Raw genomic sequence first — 18,603 nt, 5'->3', positions numbered from 1 at the left:
AAGGCACTGAAACACTGCTTTGTGTATGTGATTAGATGTTTATTTACAGGAGTCTTTATATTTACTTTGCAGTGAATTTAACTCTTGACCTAAAACATGTAGTCTCAAAAAAAATCCCTCTTATTACATAGCAGATGTTAATAACACCATCCCACCCTGTGCTACAGAGTAACAATAAAATAATTAAAACAACATATTCTTTTTCGTGGTTTCTACAAGCTTAGCATTCCAAAAGAACCCATCTTGATTTCCATACTTGGTTAGGGGCGCATCTGAAAAAAGCAAATAAAAATCTGAAAATGAATTTTTTTACTTCCTGACATATTTTTTAATCATTCTACAAAACGGCAGACTGGTAGTTAATAGTTTGAATTGTTAGTAAGGTTGCATTAGTTACATTTAAAATACTGTAAATTCACATAAATGGTTGGTTAGGTAAGGTTAGCTGCGGGTAGGGGGGGGGGGGGGGTGAATTATATCCCCTTGGAAAGGGTACCTTTCATACTTTTGTTGGCGGTAGTGTAGCTGGGTAGAAACTGGAAAGGTACCCTTTTCGATTTCTTAAAATGTTTCGGTTTTAATGCAAATATGCACTGGAAAGGTATCCCCTCGGAAAGAGTACCTTTCAGGATTTTCTGTATAATGACACAGCAGAAAATAAACTGGAAAGGTACCCTTTCCGATTTATTAAAATGAATATTATTTTCTGTTTTAAAATCCTGAAAGTTATCCCCTTGGTTTGGTTAGGTTAGGTTAAGTTAGGTTAGGTAAGTATGGTGCACCAAGACAGACAATACACGGGATAAGAATTTTCCTCCGATCATATATTCTGATCAAAGTAGAGTTTACATGCAGAAGAAAAGACAAAAGAGAAGACAATTTAATATGTTATGCTACATAGGCGGTTATTTTGCTAAGGTATTCTGTGGACACTCCCTAACAGTGCTACCTAGTATGAAACTGAGGAACTAGGTGCTTGTATCAATACATTACTTGTCTGGCAGCCATTTTGGGATATGTTTCCAGAGGGGATAACTTTCACGAATTTAAAGCAGAAAATAATATGCATTTTAAGAAATCGGAAAGGGTACATTTCCAGTTTATTTTCTGCTGTGTCATTGTACAGAAAATCTTGAAAGGTACCCTTTCCGAGGGGATACCTTTCCGGTGCATGTTTACATTAAAACCAAAAAAATTTTAAGAAATCAGAAAGGGTACCTTTCCAGTTTCTACCCAGCTACACTACCACCACCAAAAGTATGAAAGGTACCCTTTCTAGGGGGATACAATTCTATCACCCCGTAGGTTATGTCTCACTCAACTTCGCAACAACTTACAATTGGCCATAAAATCCACGTCATTTCAAATGACATACAAATGTATTTTTCTAAGTATTAAATATGGTGGAAATCATTCCATTAACATGCTAACTTAGGAAAAAAATTTTGTCGCAGGTAATGAAAATAAATAATTACAGCATTTCAGTTTTACAAAATCATTATTAAAAATAACAAGATGTAAAAAATGCTTTTATTTTATTTTTATGTGCTTCTTTTTTCCACATGTGCTGCTCTCATGATACAGCCACGGGCTGTAGCTAGTCTAAAATCAAATATCCATGATATATTCATGTGTTAATAGTAAAGGTAGACTTTTTTGTTTGGATATTTTATTGAAGAAAGTTTTATACATTGTTAATCAGAAAAAGGACCAAAGTGTTAAATTATTTGGTGTTTAAATATTGATTAACAGCACCAGTGTGTGTTATTTTGCTATGGTATAGTAAAGTTTGCACACAATGCTAAAACTAATATTTACATTTAGGAGCTGGAGTACTAGCAATAAGTAACCGTATTGTAAAAGTTAATTTAAAAAAATCATATTGCAATATATAATAGTGTACTTATCTACTTTAAAACATTGTTTTCTATTGTATTCCTTAACACAAATTTATTTTTTATGCAAGGCAGTAAAATTATGCTAGTCAAAACACCATAATGAAAACACGCCTTTTCATGTTTCAAAGTAACACGTTCTTTAAATCCAAAAGGTGAAATTTTCCAGTCCCTAGAAATAGCCTATAGTAAGAAACCATCCCAGCATTTTCCTGGGAGCAATTCTGAAAACCATGGAAAACGAAAATCAGGATGGGCTGAACAGGATTCAAACCTAGGTGCTTTAGAATTAGAGTTTAGTGTCTTACCACTGCAACATTACTAATAAATCCTCTCAAACTAGACTGATGAACCATGCTTATCCTGTGTGTTTCAAATCCTAAAATGCAGTAACGTAACTACGAAATGTCAGGTACCTGAGCTCTTGTGAGTAGAAGTTGTGAGGAATTGCAGTCAGCACTCCAGCACCATCTCCTGTGTCATTATCACACGCACATGCACCACGATGGTCCATACGAGATGACAGTGTCTCTGCATCTCGCATGATCTGAAACATTATAAATAATATTAATAAGTTATGTATGTTACATTCTCTCTTCCTCACTAACTAAATAATTTAGTCAAGTTTAATACCAATAACACAAAAGAGTTTATATTTTGAAGCCTCTAACATTTCCAAAGGATTGTAATTTTTTTTTTTTGTTTTTAAATTATTGCCTAAATAACGTCGTCAAACACTAAATATTCTGGGCATTTAAAAATTGTATTTATTCCTTTCGCATGGTTATATATGATGGGAAATCCTTGTTGCTCGATTCTGAGCACAGTGATTGCTGGTAATGGTGAAATGGTGGAAGCAGCAGCTCCCCGCAGTTTACTTGGCAGGGTGATTTATCTGTAGTTTGCCTTCGCCCTCCATAATATGGAGAAGGACAACATAACACCCAGTCCTGAACCCGGGAATTTCGACCAACCAGCCAGGAGTATTAATCTCTAGCTCGACATATCATTCAAGACCTACAGGCCCGCGCTCATCTAACTCCCTCAGTTTCTAATCCCGTACGGCATACCCGAAAAGGAGATGGATGGATCTTTTACATGTCCAAATTTGGAGAACCAAATATTGGGCATGGGTTCCGAAAACCGGGAAACAGATACGCCATTTCCAATTGTGGCGTGGTTTTAACAACTGAACAGCTATGTCGAGAGGTTGAGAAGACCCATCCCAAAAGGCGCCACTGAACCAGCTGCTATCCCCCCGTATAACCCAGGTCACAGACGGTGCTTGCCCCCACTGGGGTTCCAGGAAGTACCGACACGAGCCCACACCTATAATATCCCTGGGACCCCTCAGTCACCCAGTTGCTCGTGATCCAGCCGAGGACATCTACCTCTACTAGCTGTGCAGGCTAGTACCTGAGCATTAAGTAGCTCACCACTTCCACTCGTCAATGGAGCGGGGACTCCTCTGAGTGTGCTCCAAGCTTAGGAGCTACCACTGCCACCCCGAGTCCATCTCCAATTCTTATCCAGGCCGTTAGAGGAAACCTCAGCAGGGAACTTTCAAGTAAGGGATCAGTCCCGTGGCACCCTTCATGTTCAGGTAGAGTGCTGTCCCCGGCCGTTACCGGCGTGAGACCGCCCCGACAAGACCATGGAAGTCCTCAGTTGCATACCTCAGGTTGTCCCCCGCCCAAAGGTTACAGCCTTGCCAGAGCCCGGGTTGGTCTACATGACCATGAACATCCTCGATTGCAAACCTCAGATTATCCTTCGCCCGAAGGTTTTAGCCTTGCCAGGGCACAGGTTAGCCAGGCATGGACGCCCCACCCCGAGCAACAGCACTTCGCTATTCCATGCGCACCATGGGTTCTTCACTGTGAGCCCAATGCCTGGAGACACCACCTAGGGTTTAAGGGTCCAAAACCCCCGATTGTTTTTGAATCATCCATGGGCGTAGCCACCCATCCACATCCTACTAACCTACCAGAATACTCGTTCCGACACACCAAGGAAGTGAGAGGAGTGAGCAGCCCCGGCATTGCCCATATCGGTTATATCAACACTGGTGCCACAAGAAGGCTATGGGTTGCTGTAAGCAAGAGAGGTTATATATTCGCATCGCATGCCCCTTAAGGATTCCTGGCAAGAGCATCACTTGGTTACTAGAGCCGGCTACAGCTCAGACACGTCACTGGTCAGCAATCATTCCCCGTAGGGATCCAGGCTTTTATACTACCTACATCTAAAGAAAGGAACCCCTCAAGAATTTGTGGTATGTGCAGTCGTGTCTGGGACTCTATGAAGGAAAAAAGCCGAGACTCAAGTCAGATAATTTTGTGAAGACTATGGCATTGCACGGAATATTGTTCATGTTTCAAGGTGTATGGCACAGCAAAAAAAAATTTTTAATTAGTGAGCAGCTTCTTCAATAAAAGGAAAATAAGTGACGATTTGATACACTTTTATGAGTGCAAAATTTGTTCATTAATGTGATAAAATAAATATTATTTATGATTTTTTTACGTTGCAATAAAACTAAGCACATAAACTTAGAGCTTGCATCTTACCAAAAAAAACTAAGTGCAATTTTGTGCAGTATTTCATTTTCATTACTCTTATAATTAAAAAAATAATTGTGTATTTATATATATAAAGGCCTAATGAATTAAGTATATATTTCATAGAAAATCCAAATAGTTGATTGACTATAGTAGTAATTAATTATTTAATTGGTAAAGTTTTACATGGTTTGTTCCAAAATAACAAATAATTTGGTGTAAAAACAGGAGTGAAATATTATTTTACTATTAACATTTAAAAATTTTTATAAATTAATGTAAATGTAATGACTATAAAATACATAATGGCTGCCATATAGAAAGCATGACAAATTGCATGAAATAACATCAATAATTCATGTTTTTATGTTTAGCTATTTTTGTAGTTTCAATTATATTCTTCCAAGTTTAGCGTGTTCTATTCCAAGATATTTGTAGCACAATTGTAATGTGATATGAAAATTTTTGTGAAATATTAATTTTATTTATTTTAAATATGTAAATACTAAATGCATTTACTCTTTCATTTTCAAGAGTGCAGCAATCAAGTCCGTAGTGTAAATAAATTGGTAGTTTAATTTAATTATTTTTTTTATTAAATATAGAAAGGTTAAAGGAATATTTTCAGACTAAAATAAATAATGTCTTTAATAATAATTATAGTCAGGATTTTAACAAAATGAAATGGAGTAAAATAAAATAAACTATATTTTATGTGCACAAACTTAGCCAAAACTTAAATAGGAAAAAATTCCAAAAAAAAGTAAAAATTAGAGAGATAAATATTTAAAATTTTGTAAATATATCAAAAGCTAAAGTGATAAAATAAATCTCTAAAACTAAAAAAAATTCAAACATTCATCTTTAAACAAATTTTCATTGAAAAATCCTCAAAAATATTTGCCATAGTTCTGACGTCGTCCGGGCCTGCGGCCCCTTTGAGCCCGATACGACACCGCCCAACCACCATCTATATTCAAACCTCCCGCTCGTGCGTGCGTGTGTGCGTGTGTGTCTAGCCCGGCAAGAGGGCGCTTAGCTGCAGTGCGCCGCACCCCTAATTTGCTACGTTTTAATATTATTTGTAAACCCTTTTTGTTTTCATCCATCTTCGCCCCAGTGCTGTGTAGTTTACTTGTGTTTCTTTAATTTAAATAAGTTACCTTAAATAACTATAGACGTTGCCCGGGCGGACCCGAACAGGCACGGACTTGGACGAGGATAGGAATGCTTTTATATGAATTATCATTAAATAAGTAAATAGTAACAAACTTTCCATTGTCAGTAATTTTTATATATTTTTAATGTTTATCTGTAATTTACTCAACTTTCGCCGGGGCACGGAGTCGTAGAATACAGTAACGGTAATTGTGTTGGCGCGAAGGGCGCCATGTTGCCACCTGCGAGCGATGAGCTCAGCCCAGTCGATCTTCATCACTGACCGAGAGCAGACGCGCCAGCACCCCGGGGACTTCAACCTTTGTTCTGCACTGACCAAGTAATTCTGTCTCGTTAAGTATTTCTGAATCTCTTTCGCTCGTCATCCTCGGGGCAGCTCTCGGCCAGCGGGCTGTTTAATTAATTAATTGTCTCAGTCGAGTTTTTTCATCACCGTGTAATAAGTATACTTTGCAGCATGGCCACGTGTGTGGACCATGCCTTCACCTAAACCGATTCGTGCCTCAGGCTTTTTTTAACCGTGTAATGTGTAACGTGTAACGGGCGTGTAGAGAGACGTGTTAGTGAAATTAAATCTGGAGAATAAATATAAAGTGAGTACTTATTTAATCACGTGGTGAGTGAGTCTAGGAGTGTGGCGTGCCCGACGCCTAGAGCGGGCCAGGTCTGGGTAGCTAGGATAGAAAGGGCTGGTAACTCGTCCCCACTTGGGCTACGTCACGCCCTGAGTGAGAGACTCCGCCGGGTCCACGTGCCCTTCCACGTGGGGGCGCCCATAGTTAACATCTCGAAATCACCGGCAATGCGCGATCAGCCCTCAAATGGCGCCCAAGAGCGTGGGGCGAGTTACATCTTCCGCGAAAACCAGACCTGTACGAGCGTGTGAGATAGGCGGTTGTTACGCGGAGCGCGCGGAACTAAAGTTCGCGCTGGAACTATTGTTCGCGCGGAGCGCATAGCGGGACTCTGGCGCGCCAGCCACGTGATCAGCCAAGCGCACGCTTCCAGGAATCCGCGCACAAACAACGGACTCCGAGCGCAGTAAGTAACACAGTGCTGATGTGTTCGTGAGGACTGTTCGTGTGCAGAGTACCACGTGCGTAGACATGTATCCGTATCCGGACGAGTGTATCGGGTGTTACTTTCCCCGCCCGAGTTGGGACTTGCATGGCAGGACCGCCGCCGGATACGAGTGTGGCTACTGTACGGAGTACCGCATACACGGCGTGACGAAATGTGGAGCTAGGTCGTGTCCCGGAGGTAGTAGCGAGGGATACCGCTGCCAGGAATGTGCCGGCCTGTGGCATCGTGGCTGTATCGGCGAACGTGAATGGACCGTACTGCGCAAGTTTTTTACCTTCACGTGCGCACGGTGCACTGCCTACCTAGCCACCCAGGCGCAGTACGAGGCAGAGACGCTGGAAAATCCTCCACGACACGCCTCGACGCTTCCCGAAACGCCGACGCCGCTCACGCCGACACCGACTCCGATCACGCCGACACCAACCACGCCGAAAACGACTCCGCTCACGCCGACGCCAACCACGCCGGAAAAGACGCTGCTCGACTCGCCGACGCAGCCCGTGCCAAGGACGCCGCCCGTTGCCGGAACGTCACCGCCGCACCAAGCCGACTCCTCACGCACGACGCCGACCCCAGCACCACGAAGGTACGTCCTGACGTCACCCGCACCGCCACGTGTTACGTTACCGACGCCTACCGCTCTGACAAAGACGCCCGTCGTCCTGACGCCCACGCCCGTCGTCCCGACGCCGACGGCCGCCGTCCCGACGCCCGCCGTGCCGACGCTCATCGACTTGACGTCTCCCGACACAAGTCCGATCCCGCCGCCGCCTGCCACACTGCGTTTCGTCGACCCGACGCCACTTATCCCGAAGCCGACGCTCGCTGTCCCGACGCCGACAATTCCGCTTCCGCCACCTCCTGTCCTGGAGCCGCCAACCTCGGCACCTCTCGTCGACCTGACGTCTCCCGACGCTGGTCCTAACGCATCATCGCCAGCAAGACCTCGTTTCGCCGACCTGACGCCACTCATCCCGACTATGATGACGCCTGACTCGCCGAAGCCAACCGAGCGACGCCCGACAACGACCGTCCCGCCGCAGTCTGCGACGCCGTCCAGCACCCGCCTCGTGTCGGAGACACCTCCCGACGCCGGAATGACCTCGCCACCGCACCGAACCGCCGTCCCGACGCCACCAAGGTCATTTCCGGCGAAACCCGCATCGTCTCCGCCACACGACTCGCCACGGACGCCTCCAGACTCGACGCCGACGCTTCGTGTCACCCTGTCGCCACCACCTGGCTTCGACGTCATCATGCCGTCGTCACCGCCACCAGAGTGCGCAGTAGCAAACAGGACGCTTTGCGACACGATGTCCAGGGCCCTGACGCCGAGACGCCTGAGCGCCGCCCCGCCGCCTGGGTTCGCTCCTCTGTGCCCGCCCGGATTCGCCCCGCTGTGCCCGCCTGGCTTCGAAGCACAGCCAGTTGATCATGCCCGAGTGAGACAGACGCGCGCGACGCCGACACTGACGCCGCCTCCATGCCCACCTGACGCGACGCCCGGAACGACCGAGACGCCACGACGCCCGATTCCGACGCCGATCGCCGCAGTACCGGAACACCGGTCAAGTGCCCTGCCGCACGAGACGCCACCCAAATGTCGCAAGTTGGCAACATTGGGACGCCGCACCGTGAAGAATCGCCTGAGCTCCCTGCGTCCGCCTGTCGCGATGCAGGTCGACGCCACGACGCCGGGACGCCCGACCGTCCCACCACCGAACGTGACCACCACCCGGACTTCGACACCTGTCACCCGTCTGTCACGACGGGCCGCGAAGCGCCCGCCTGTCGGCGAGGCTGAGCCGGGCCGTGCCGAGCGCCGCCCGCGCTTGCTGCCCGCCTGCCACGAGCCGCCTGACCTTGGCCGCCGCCGCCCCTGCCGGCCGGCGCCCTGGCCACCGCCGCGCTGTCACACGCAGCAGCCGCAGCAGCCGCAGCAGCCGCCGCAGCCGCAGCTGACGCAGATTTGGGGCTCGGGACAACTGGTGGGTCACCACCCACAAGGTTAGTTAGTCAGCGCCCATTCTGTCCGTGTGTATCGTCCTCCATAGTGTAAATATTGCTCAACTGTCATTTTGTAAACATTGCTCGCCGCCATCATGTAAACATTGCTCGCCCTTCCATCGTGTAAACATTGCTTGTCCGTCCGTCATGTCAACATTGCCACCTGCCCGCACAAACATAAACATCAACATTGCCACGTGGGAGTGCGCGACGTAAACACCACAGGCAACGCCCCCCAACCATCTGTCAAACGGCGCTGTCATATCGGCCTACTTTCGGAGGGGGCAATTGACGTCGTCCGGGCCTGCGGCCCCTTTGAGCCCGATACGACACCGCCCAACCACCATCTATATTCAAACCTCCCGCTCGTGCGTGCGTGTGTGCGTGTGTGTCTAGCCCGGCAAGAGGGCGCTTAGCTGCAGTGCGCCGCACCCCTAATTTGCTACGTTTTAATATTATTTGTAAACCCTTTTTGTTTTCATCCATCTTCGCCCCAGTGCTGTGTAGTTTACTTGTGTTTCTTTAATTTAAATAAGTTACCTTAAATAACTATAGACGTTGCCCGGGCGGACCCGAACAGGCACGGACTTGGACGAGGATAGGAATGCTTTTATATGAATTATCATTAAATAAGTAAATAGTAACAAACTTTCCATTGTCAGTAATTTTTATATATTTTTAATGTTTATCTGTAATTTACTCAACTTTCGCCGGGGCACGGAGTCGTAGAATACAGTAACGGTAATTGTGTTGGCGCGAAGGGCGCCATGTTGCCACCTGCGAGCGATGAGCTCAGCCCAGTCGATCTTCATCACTGACCGAGAGCAGACGCGCCAGCACCCCGGGGACTTCAACCTTTGTTCTGCACTGACCAAGTAATTCTGTCTCGTTAAGTATTTCTGAATCTCTTTCGCTCGTCATCCTCGGGGCAGCTCTCGGCCAGCGGGCTGTTTAATTAATTAATTGTCTCAGTCGAGTTTTTTCATCACCGTGTAATAAGTATACTTTGCAGCATGGCCACGTGTGTGGACCATGCCTTCACCTAAACCGATTCGTGCCTCAGGCTTTTTTTAACCGTGTAATGTGTAACGTGTAACGGGCGTGTAGAGAGACGTGTTAGTGAAATTAAATCTGGAGAATAAATATAAAGTGAGTACTTATTTAATCACGTGGTGAGTGAGTCTAGGAGTGTGGCGTGCCCGACGCCTAGAGCGGGCCAGGTCTGGGTAGCTAGGATAGAAAGGGCTGGTAACTCGTCCCCACTTGGGCTACGTCACGCCCTGAGTGAGAGACTCCGCCGGGTCCACGTGCCCTTCCACGTGGTGGCGCCCATAGTTAACATCTCGAAATCACCGGCAATGCGCGATCAGCCCTCAGTTCAATGAGTACCTATGTACGTACATGAAATTTTTTAGCACAACAATGAAGCACGATAATAATTCAAAATCAGGTGATTAAGAATGAGATTACCCATTAGAAAACCATTTGCAAACATGTGTACAATTGGTTAACTCCCTTGTGCTACATACTTCCAAACATTTTGTTACTACAAATGAAAATATCAATAAAATAACACTTGATCAGAATTTAAAATCAGCTGTAAAATTTACATTTAAATTTACATTCAGCCTTTTCAAAAGGCTGAATTTGTGGGCTCATACTTTTACACAAATTTAAAATCATTTCAGATCCAAGTGAGTTTACTCAAAACTTGTCAAAACAAAATTCCTCCAATTAATGGCACTGTGCACTATGTTAGGCCACATTGCAGCACAGTGGTTCGCCAATTTTGACTTACTCTATGACAATGTCTAAATCGCAAGTTATTTTACTCAGAACAAGCCCAAACCAATTTTAAATAATATTTCACTGAATAGTCAAAATTTTCACACAGGCAACTATTAAGTAAACTTTTGATAGCTTAACCTAGTAGGTTAAACTAACAAAGATAGCATAATTTGTCTAAACAGTCCAAATAGATTACAAATTAGAGCTATATTAACCTACACAAATTTTTTTTCAAAATGTGCCGAAAACATAACCAAAAATATGTTGTAATTTGAACAACTTAACAGAACAATTTACTATAAAAAAATGTTTTTATATCTAGCTATTGAATATCATTAGTGCAAAAATTTGGAAGTTCATAAAAAAAACTGTGCACATCCATTTCATATAGAAAAATAAAATATTTACCTTGTGTGATCTGATGCCATCAATGTTGACGATGAAGCCAACACCACAAGCTTCTTTTTCTGTACTGGGATCGTAAAGACCATCTTTGGGTCTTGGACCCCACGGCTCCACAGTCATTAAGCTTGAATAAAAAAATTACAAAAATAATTTTTTATAATGAGACAGTACAATAAAGACTGCAAAAAAATATTCAAGCACTCTTTTAGTAAATCATTCCATTTTCAATTTATACTGTACCTTGAACAAGATTTACTTAATGGTTTATCCTAATTACTGAAAAAATTTTCAGATTTGAAGTTCCTCATGCAACATATTTGAAGCCTTAAAGCACGATAAATGCAGTGTAAAACCATAAAGATTCGCATCCAACTTCACAAATGTATTCTTAACTACAGTTGACTCAAGATTATCCGGGTGCAGATTATCCATATGTGGGTAAACCGTGGCATATTTTACTTCCATAAAAACACAAATAATTTTTGATAAATATTTATTACTTTTTTATTTTTGTGATCTATTAAAGTGACAGAGAATTTTCAATGCTGCGATTCAAGAGGGAAAACGCTGCCAAACATAGTGCATACATAGTTGGTAAGTGTTAGTATGCATCATGAACTTTAAAACTGCTAGGGAAATTTATAAACGCACCCCTGTAGGCCACACACGCTTGTATATGTGCCCTTATGAACCGCACTAAGGTAGGCTCCAGCAAGGCACAGCACGGCTGTTCCGTGACTCACTTGAGCGATAACTGGCCAGTGTAGTTTCAACGTGGCAGTAGAAAGCAGTATTTTTTCAGTCTTAATCTTGTAAATTACATCTAACACTTTAGTAGGTACCTATTACGTACGTACAACCTTATACAGTGTTTATCTAGAAAGCCCGGATAAAAATTTTAAACTGAACAGTTTTTTTCTGACATCACTTTAACCGTGTAACCATTTTTTTTTGTTATCCATGGACCACTTGCCAGTCATTACCCCGGATAATCCGGAGTCTACTGTATTGGAAAATTCATCAATAAACTTTAAAAACTTATTCATTGAATAAATGTTTTTAGGGACATATATCACCCACATTTTATTCTTTTTAGTTATACGTATCTGATCAATAGTATGCAGAAGATTCCACATTATAAGAGGTACTTTAGGTGGCAGTACGAGAAAACTGCATTTATCATGGAAATCAGTTGACAATTGCGGCATAAATTTAAAAACAAATAACAGATTAGTTATAGACAAGATACATTAATTTATTGGAGAGAAACAGCTGATAGCGTATGTTGAGCGATGGAATCCCAGGATAGCAGAAATTAGCATTTGACTTTTTCCTTATACAAATTAAGAGATACTGTGATTACATGGGAAATTTTTTATAAAACTGTATGGGTTTATGACTTGCATTAAGGGCGGTATTCCAACACATTCGGGTAAGGTAGCGAATAAGCACTACCTTGTTGGGACAACTGTAACTTAAATCACAGACAGTATTCCAGAACATTTCCGAACCCAATCCCTGTTAGGTAACGAAAAAGCAACCGTTTTAATAAACTGTGCCCTACTCGAGGCTAGAAACTGATTTCAATGCATTCTAGCGGACGTTTGACAACAATTGATACATTTGCTACGCCAAATATCTTACAGATAGCAGCACTATCGCACAAATTATAAATTGTGTATTTTTAATTTTCTCAAGTACATTTAAAGTTGTGATTATTTCTTGTTATTACCATTAAATTGTCCAAAATGTATTCCAGAATAGTTTCGCTACCATAAAGTTGCGCTTGGTACGTCCCCGATGATCATAAAAATGACTATACAAGTTAATAGCGCCAGATGCGATTCAGCCATCAGGACGAAATCAACGAAAAAGAGAGCTCTGCGCATGCGCGTAATTTAGGAACAGAATGGCAATGGATAGGACACCAAAATCTGTTCCCTAAAATTAGTGTCCTATCATGCACTAGAAATATGATTAGGGTACAGGTGTAGCATATTCAACACCTAAACCCTTATTTTTGTATCTTGGAATACCAACCTAAGTTACATTTTTAGGTACATGACCAAAAACTTAGTTTAAAAGTGTACATAAATTATATAAGAGCACCCTTGGTTAATATATAAGGTTGCAAGTGTTTTCTTACAGCTGGTAAGAAAGTCAATGTGATGACGTATCAAAGCGTGACTAAAATTGCAGCGCTACAGAGTGCGCACCTGATGGTGACTATATGGTGGGGCTCAGGATTGGAGAGCTTGATGACAGAGAATGGGAGGGGCTCAATAGCGGGGTAGTCAATGGCTGAGATAAATGGGAATACTGAGTATCCTACTCATCAATCTTGGGCAAGAGTTGGTGAAGTGACGTTACAGTGCTACAATTTTTGTTATGATGAAAACCACGATTAGAATTGTGAAAATTTGTGTACATATTTCCCATAACGTTATATATCATTTTAGTTATTTTATTTCATACTTCGATTCCAAAAAACACATGGACACTAGTGAATTAAGAACTATTTGCAATGGATAATCATATGTTTTTAAACTATGTATTCTACAATATGCATTTCCTACCCCTCAATCTGTTAGGGTTTAATTTCCAACGTGCATGGCAACCACACACTCATGGTTTTTTTTTTTCATTTCTCTTAAAATCAAATCATAACTTGAAAAAAATTTCTCCCCTACTGTTGCCTATCCATTTTTCTTTTTTAAAAATGTTGACTTGAAATGCATTATATGTATTCATAGAATGCTCTAATACTATTATTTTCAAATACTAGCAAAGCCTAATAAAAATATTTCATTGGTATAACTAATCACTGATTTCATTACTACCAAATATTTTCAAAATAAATTTGTTCCATGTAGTTTTCATCTCCTCCCCTGCCACTATATGAATCGTTATCATTCTTTTAATATGACACGGGTGCAAATAAAAACAAGTTGAGATATCTATATCAATATGATGTTGGCAACAATGATGCTGTGTACCAACTGAGCTCACATTGCTAGTCTATTTGGACACGACCACTCTACTATGCAGTTTTGTGTACGGTAATTGCGCTCTCTCCATTGGAAAGAAAGTGCATGGCCAATTCACCAATTACAAGAATTTTTTGTAGCTGCATTTGAGTCTGAGAGATGCCTTGTTCTCGATTACATCAAGGTACCCTTCTGCACTAACAAAATGGCTGAGAAAATCTTGCTCTACTGTGCCAATTTGGCACTTATGAGATGCACATGTGAGGCCATGTATTGCCAGCCTTTCCAGCACTAAAGCCAGATGGTGTGCATGCTTCTCACAGGTGCGAGAGTAGATGATTACATACATCATCCTTGTATGCAGTCGTGAAATGGCAGACATAAACCACCTACAACATTCACCATCACTGCCTGAAATGTGGTCAGTGTATCGATCAGGCCAAAAGGCATCACACAGAACTGGAACTGTTCCAGAGCAGTAAATGCCTTTTTGGGCGGTCATCAGAGCGCACTGGTACCTGACAGTAACCAACCTGCATGTCAAGGAATTAGAAGACTTGAGCATCCCACAGATCTGCTAGAACAGCTGAAATGTTGAAGAGATGTGGCAGGGCTGGGATGTTGCATCATTTACTGGCTGAAAATTTACGCAGAACCGCAATGTTCCATCCTTCTTTTTGGCTATTACAATAGGGCAGTTATATGGGCTTTCACTCCGATCAATGACACCGTCCTGCAACATCTCAGCAATCTGCCCTTGTATTACAATTTTTTTCCCTGGAAGCCATACGAGGGAAGTTTAATGAATGGCGGGGTATGTGAACTGGTCAAAATACTGTGCTCGGCGACCGTTGTCCCTTGCAGGTGGTCAGTCAGCAGATGTAAACACATGAGGTTGATGCTGTAACACCCGTTCGATCAGGGGCTCATGAGCCAGGGGCACATCATGCTTAAGGTTTTTCTACCGAATTGGATTTACTGGGTGAGGAGGCTCGGACTGACCGACCGCATACACAGTGCAGCAGCCACATACAGCCACGTGTGCGAATATACATCCTGCCACTGCGCACTTCAATAGTGGCATCTTCCTGGTACGGCCAAGGCAAACCCAGGATGAAATCTTCCCTAAGGTATTCAACTACTTGGGTAGTAATAGAACTGACCTGATCTCTGATGCTGATACATACCTTTGCATGCCCCACCATGCGGCCATTCCCATTAACGGTCGTCAGATGTAAGGGACCAACCTCGGACACCAGGTTTCTTTTCAGAATGAGGCAGGAGGCAACGTAGGTGTGGTCGGCAGCAGTGTCTACCACAGCGTGAAAAGGCCGGAAGTTCAGTTGAACAGGAACTTTGATTAGGTGAGCTGCCTCTTGCCTCAGATGTGGGGAGGGGGGGGACAGACAGACCTTACCTCTGCACTGCTGAAGTAGAACAATGGCTCAGATTGACAAGCGATGCTGACTCAGGCACAGGTGGCCGGTGAAGTTGAACTTCAGCTGGTTCTGCATGGAGTAGGGCAGGTGGTATAACCCTTTCCCGGGCAAAAGTGGCCATTTTCAAACAGTGTTGAGGCAACTCAACTACTCCACACATAGGTGTTACTGAATCCAATATGTGCCCAATGGTACCTGCCGACATTGAGTTAGAGAAATGTCTGACTGCCGCTATCACAGGTGTCGGCTGGTTGTAGTTTTGGAGGGAAGGGCCAGCCTGCCCCCAGCCTGCTAGTGCCTATTTCCTGGCTGTTGTAAATCTTCAGACGAGCAGCGCAACTCTGGGTACTTTTTAGGGCAGAGGCGGTGCCAATGGTATTCCTCATTGGGACAGTGTTGGCACATTGTCATGACGCAGAAATTTTTGAAATCCATTGTCCCTAATGTTGAGTTGTTTAGTTCCCTCGTACAGTCCTGGCGTGCTGTTTGCACATCCAGGTTCTGTAATTAGGTTTCTGCTGCGCTTTTAGGAATGTGCACGTCGCAAAATTTTCTGGGACGAGTGGTGTGGCGCGGCTGGCCATCAGCAACTATTGCACCACTTCTTTCCAGAAAGTTTGTAGTGCACTGGCTGGCCTCTTTCTCTGAGATGAGTTGGTAGTTCTGCACATGCATGCAAGTAGTCTGATAGCATACTGATAGTGTCACAACCTATTGTCAGGAATGCAAGGCTGGTAGGGCACAGGAGTGGGGATAGAGCGGCTGCACGCATGGACTTGTGTCATAATTGTTACCGTTTTTCCCTGTGCTGTCTTTGCTGTCATGTTTTTGAGTTCCGTTGTGATAATGTAATTTCAAGGTAATAAATTAGCCTCATAGGAAAGGGCCGTGTCCAACAACCATATATCTGAAAGACTGGAAACTCAACTCAACATTGTTTCTTTGTACCCACATACAATCACCAATTACACTACCATTTATGAATCTACAAATGAAGTAACTATCAGTCTTCTTAACGCTGAAAGGTTTTTATTTTCCGTAATAAAACAATTAACTTTTACATTATTGATGATATTATACCTGCCAATTTCATTTTCATACGTTGTTGTAGAAGAGATACTTTGTAAAACCCACATTTAACAAACCATAATATTAAATAACAATTTATGTTTTTACTATTTAGTATTTAATTCATACATTTAATTCCATCATAAATATTAAATTATTATTTAATTGCAAGTATTAATGCTCTCTATGAACTTACAAAAGAACTAGCTAGCTATAGTAGCGCTATCCATTGTGTCAAATTGAAACACTACTTGGGAACATTATTGGGCTAATTTAGTTGCCACCCGCTGGCCAGGAATTTTTTTTGGCGGATGCTTGTTGCTGCCGTGACAAAGTTGTCGAGGTTAGGTGAGAGATAGTTGCTAAAAAGGTAAATTAAAAATTTAAATGGGACCAAGGCCCAATGTATGGTGAGAGTATGAAAGTGCCAATGTATGTTCCAGTCTTAGTAGGAAAATGATTTCTGGGTATTTTGGAGTGTAGAATGCAGATGGAATCATTTCAGTAATCACTGTTTACTAGTTGACTTGCAAGTAAAAATGATTGTAGCGAATAAGCCATGGGTGGGTGCCATTTGCACAAGTTATTTAATTTGTTCCTTTTAACTGGGAAAAAAATTAGATAACTTATATTGAAATGAAACCAACACATAGTACTAAATAGTATGTAAAAATTAACGTGTTTAAATGATAGTTATTTTTGTATTTTACTATGTGCAATAATGTATGAAAGAGTTAATTTATTATTTATTTGTTTAAAGCTTATTATTTATTATAACAATATTTTTATTATAATAAAAAAGGGACATAATTGTAGTGAAATAACCTGTTTTTCTTCTCTTCAGCAACAAACCTACAACCCCTTACCCTTCCTGTTGTTACTTTGCCTACCAGCAAAGTACATTTTTTCGAAGTTCGCACGCAGAAGCAAGCTCTATCAACAGGGTCAGGGCACTTGAGGCCTTTCTTGCACGGATCAGCTGCCTCGGAAGCGCTCGAAGCGAGTCTGTAGACTTCAGACGTCGCCGAAAGTGCGACCATGTTGTCTACTAGAAGCTTGAATAATCTGGACTATTCTCAGAGGTTATGGATTTCTGTCTAAAGAATATAAATACCCCCTCAATGGGGGCAAGAAAACAGAAGCACACCAGCACCAAAGGAAGCTATGACACCCAATACAGTCAAGAATCACCTGCTGTCACAGTCATAATCACCGCCTCAAGGAACTGGAACTTTGGAAATTTGGTGAGCCCTTTTATTTTCTTAACTCTTCAGCAGTAGTATGAACTATTCGTTTTAAAGCTGAAGAGGTTACTTGTATAAAGTCAGAAGCAAAGTGACCATGTTAGAGAGTGGTAATTTACACTTACTATGCAAGTAATTCTCAAGCGTTTAAGAAACAAGGCTGATTGAAGCAGGCAAGCGTATAACTGTTCTAAGAAAACTTTTCAGCTTCCTGTGGCATAGTTGTAGTCACCAAACATGGACTTAACGCATTAAGACTTTTTTTTACTGCTAACCGTAACTTTCCAGTTTGCCGTTACAGTTACATGAAAATTAAGTTGCTACAACATTTTGTAATAAGTGTTAGTCATGCCTGATCTCCTGTCATCAAGGGTGCGAGTATATGGTTCAGGTCTACGTTTATTTGGGGATAGCTACTCACAATAGGGTTTAAGTTGCAGTACTTGTGGACTGGACCAGCTACAGTAACGAGTCACTCGCCAGTGAACGAGTCGGCTCGTAACAGCAGCTTGTGAGCAGGGAAGAAGTGTAGAAGAGGGTCTGTCTCAGGGAAAGACGACTCAACGTGTAATGAATTTTCCTAGCCAAGCTGAGAGAACACACCAGGCAACGGCGCGTAGGTGATTGTCACCATCATTCAGCAAAAAGAAATAATGCAAGTAACGGCGGGAATTACTACCGCAAGAATAGGCGGAGGTTACTTTTTCTTATACTTTTAACCTTTAAAAGAATTAACTTAAATATTCCTGGCCACTGGATATTTTATTTTGAACTTTTATTACGACAATTAATGTAAAATATTTTGCCCAGTGGATGATTTGCATATGTTTCGGAAGTAAATAACTTCGTGTAAATAACTAAATGTTGTATTTGTATCATTTTTCTAGCCCAATTTGTAAGATATTTTATGCAGGGATTTTATATTCGAATTTTTATTTGCATAGTTT

At 42.6% G+C, this 18,603-nt stretch overlaps 1 protein-coding gene across 1 annotated transcript in view; it reads right to left on the bottom strand.

Moving 5' to 3' along the window:
* LOC134529642 (uncharacterized) overlaps window positions 1–18,603 on the bottom strand; it is a 192,419-nt gene that overhangs the window by 160,236 nt on the left and 13,580 nt on the right. The window contains exons 2-3 of the mRNA XM_063363952.1: window positions 10,922–11,042; window positions 2,312–2,442 (exon numbers count right to left, since the gene is read on the bottom strand). Of these exons, the coding sequence (XP_063220022.1) occupies window positions 2,312–2,442; window positions 10,922–11,038 (248 nt within the window). The 5' untranslated portion in view covers window positions 11,039–11,042. The remainder of the gene's footprint in view (window positions 1–2,311; window positions 2,443–10,921; window positions 11,043–18,603) is intronic.

The sequence above is a fragment of the Bacillus rossius genome, chromosome 2 (genome assembly GCF_032445375.1).
Source record: "Bacillus rossius redtenbacheri isolate Brsri chromosome 2, Brsri_v3, whole genome shotgun sequence".
In the NCBI taxonomy this organism is placed as follows: Eukaryota; Metazoa; Arthropoda; class Insecta; order Phasmatodea; family Bacillidae; genus Bacillus; species Bacillus rossius.
Note: the sequence above shows the minus strand (reverse complement) of the source record. Positions and strands in the feature narration are given on the sequence as shown.